Source organism: Portunus trituberculatus, chromosome 18, assembly GCF_017591435.1.
Source record: "Portunus trituberculatus isolate SZX2019 chromosome 18, ASM1759143v1, whole genome shotgun sequence".
Taxonomy (NCBI): Eukaryota; Metazoa; Arthropoda; class Malacostraca; order Decapoda; family Portunidae; genus Portunus; species Portunus trituberculatus.
The window spans coordinates 21,686,527-21,688,485 of NC_059272.1; the positions used below are offsets into that span (position 1 = coordinate 21,686,527).

General features: G+C 40.9%; 1 protein-coding gene across 1 annotated transcript in view; it reads left to right on the plus strand.

The window, feature by feature from the left end:
- Positions 1 to 291: 291 nt before the first annotated feature.
- Positions 292 to 1,959, plus strand: part of LOC123505458 (keratin, type II cytoskeletal 68 kDa, component IB-like) — a 1,933-nt gene continuing 265 nt past the window's right edge. Inside the window, exons 1-2 of the mRNA XM_045256772.1 lie at positions 292 to 421; positions 1,716 to 1,959. The exon at positions 1,716 to 1,959 is cut by the window's right edge and continues 265 nt beyond it. Of these exons, the coding sequence (XP_045112707.1) occupies positions 413 to 421; positions 1,716 to 1,937 (231 nt within the window). The 5' untranslated portion in view covers positions 292 to 412 and the 3' untranslated portion in view covers positions 1,938 to 1,959. The remainder of the gene's footprint in view (positions 422 to 1,715) is intronic.

Consider the following 1,959-nt stretch of genomic DNA (forward strand, 5'->3'; position numbering starts at 1 on the left):
ACACACACACACACACACACACACACACACACACACACACACATAACAAGGCAAGTTTACGTTGTCAGGGTACTGCTAATCATGAAGGAAGAGTAGTGACGCTACTCACGAAAAAAAGAAATAATATAAAAAATGAAATAATCTACAGTCTTGCTGTTTCATCATGAAAGACACGAACAATGTCACGAACAGCACCATCGTGACCTGCCCACTTACCGGGAAATTGTAGTTTTTTGTCCTTGCATGCAGAAGGAAAAACCCGTTTGGGTGGAGATTTCGACCATGGAGAGAAAAAAAAAAAAAAAAAAGTAAAATTCGTTGTTTGATACCATGGTCAGGATTTAAAGATATATAAGTGAGGCCTTACAGGACCCAGCACACATCTCTACCCAGAGTGAACAAGCACACCACAATGAAGATTGTGAGTATCAACTCCAGCAGTGTGCTCGCCTACTTATGTCTCTCCCAGAGACCGCTCGCGCTCTTTTCACATGATATTGAAAAGTTCATAGAAACGTTTTATATTCGCGGTGCCTGATATATTATTATTATTATTTCTTTTTATGGAAGAGGGGAAGGTGGACAAGGTTAACAAAAATATAACAAAAAAGACCCACTTGATTGCCAGTTCCCTAAAAGATTAGTAGAGTTAGCCAAAAGTCTAGAATAAATGTCTTGACTACATTATTATGAGGTAATTGTATGCATAGAAGCGTGCGTTTGGGTTAGATAACGTGGTTCACCAGGCCATCTGTTGTTTCAAGAAATAGGTATTTATATCATTTTAGTATTAACTCTTACAGTAATTTTCAACTCAGGAAATACTGTTTTATCGAGATATATAAAAATATTGTTTTGTCGAGATTTAAAAACGTCGCATTTGTAACAAAACGAGCCGCTTAGTAAGGATTTTCATGCACCGATGCAGCTGCGTTTCTGTCTTGAAATACAGACAGGTTGATTTACCTGCTTCAGCAAGTTGTCTTCGCTGTCTTTCTTTCGCGTTTCTTCAAAACCTATTTCTTTTCGCATCCTAGTGAGCTTTCGTAGTGTTACCCATGACAATCCGAAATGGCGTTTTCTATAGCAACTCATAGGTGTAGGTTAGCCTAGTCTCCCCTCGAAAAAAATAAGTTTTCTTTTTCATTTCAATGTTGCTTGTTTGTTAATGTGTTAACTCTATAAGACTCACCATTCAATTTTTACTTGGCTTGAAACTTCGCGCCCATGAAGAGCGTACCGTGTGTGTACAAGTGGAGTGTTAAGTGTCTCCATTACCTGCTTACGGTACGCCTCACTCCATTCTCTCTCTCTCTCTCTCTCTCTCTCTCTCTCTCTCTCTCTCTCTCTCTCTCTCTCTCTCTCTCTCTCGTAGAATAAATCATCTGTTTCATTAGTTGTAAGCGTGGAGACTTGAGTACTTTGTGTGTGTGTGTGTGTGTGTGTGTGTGTGTGTGTGTGTGTGTGTGTGTGTGTGTTCTTCTTTATTTATTTATTTTTTTTTTTTTTTAGATCTCATGATTCGGTTTCATCTACTCCTTACTTTTTAATTCTTCTCTTTTTAAATCGTGGATCCCTTTCCTCACGTCGCTCTATCTTTTTTTTTTTTTTTCATATACTATTTCTAGCTTCTTATTTTCTCTGAGCTTCTTTGCATTTTTCCTGTACCGTTTTTCCACCTCATCTCCTACCACCTCTCTCGCTCGCACCCACAGACCGTCCTCGCCTTGATCCTGATGGCGGCCATTATGGCACTCCTTGCTCCCGCTAACGCTGAACCCGGAGGTTTCAAGGGTGGCTTTGGAGGAGGCCGTGGCTTCGGAGGTCACAGAGGCTTCGGAGGTCATAGAGGCTTCGGAGGTCAAAAAGGCTTCGGAGGTCATAGAGGCTTCGGTGGAGGCTTCGGAGGCGGCTTCGGAGGATTTAAGAAGGGGTAATTTACTCCTCCTTTTCTCCTCT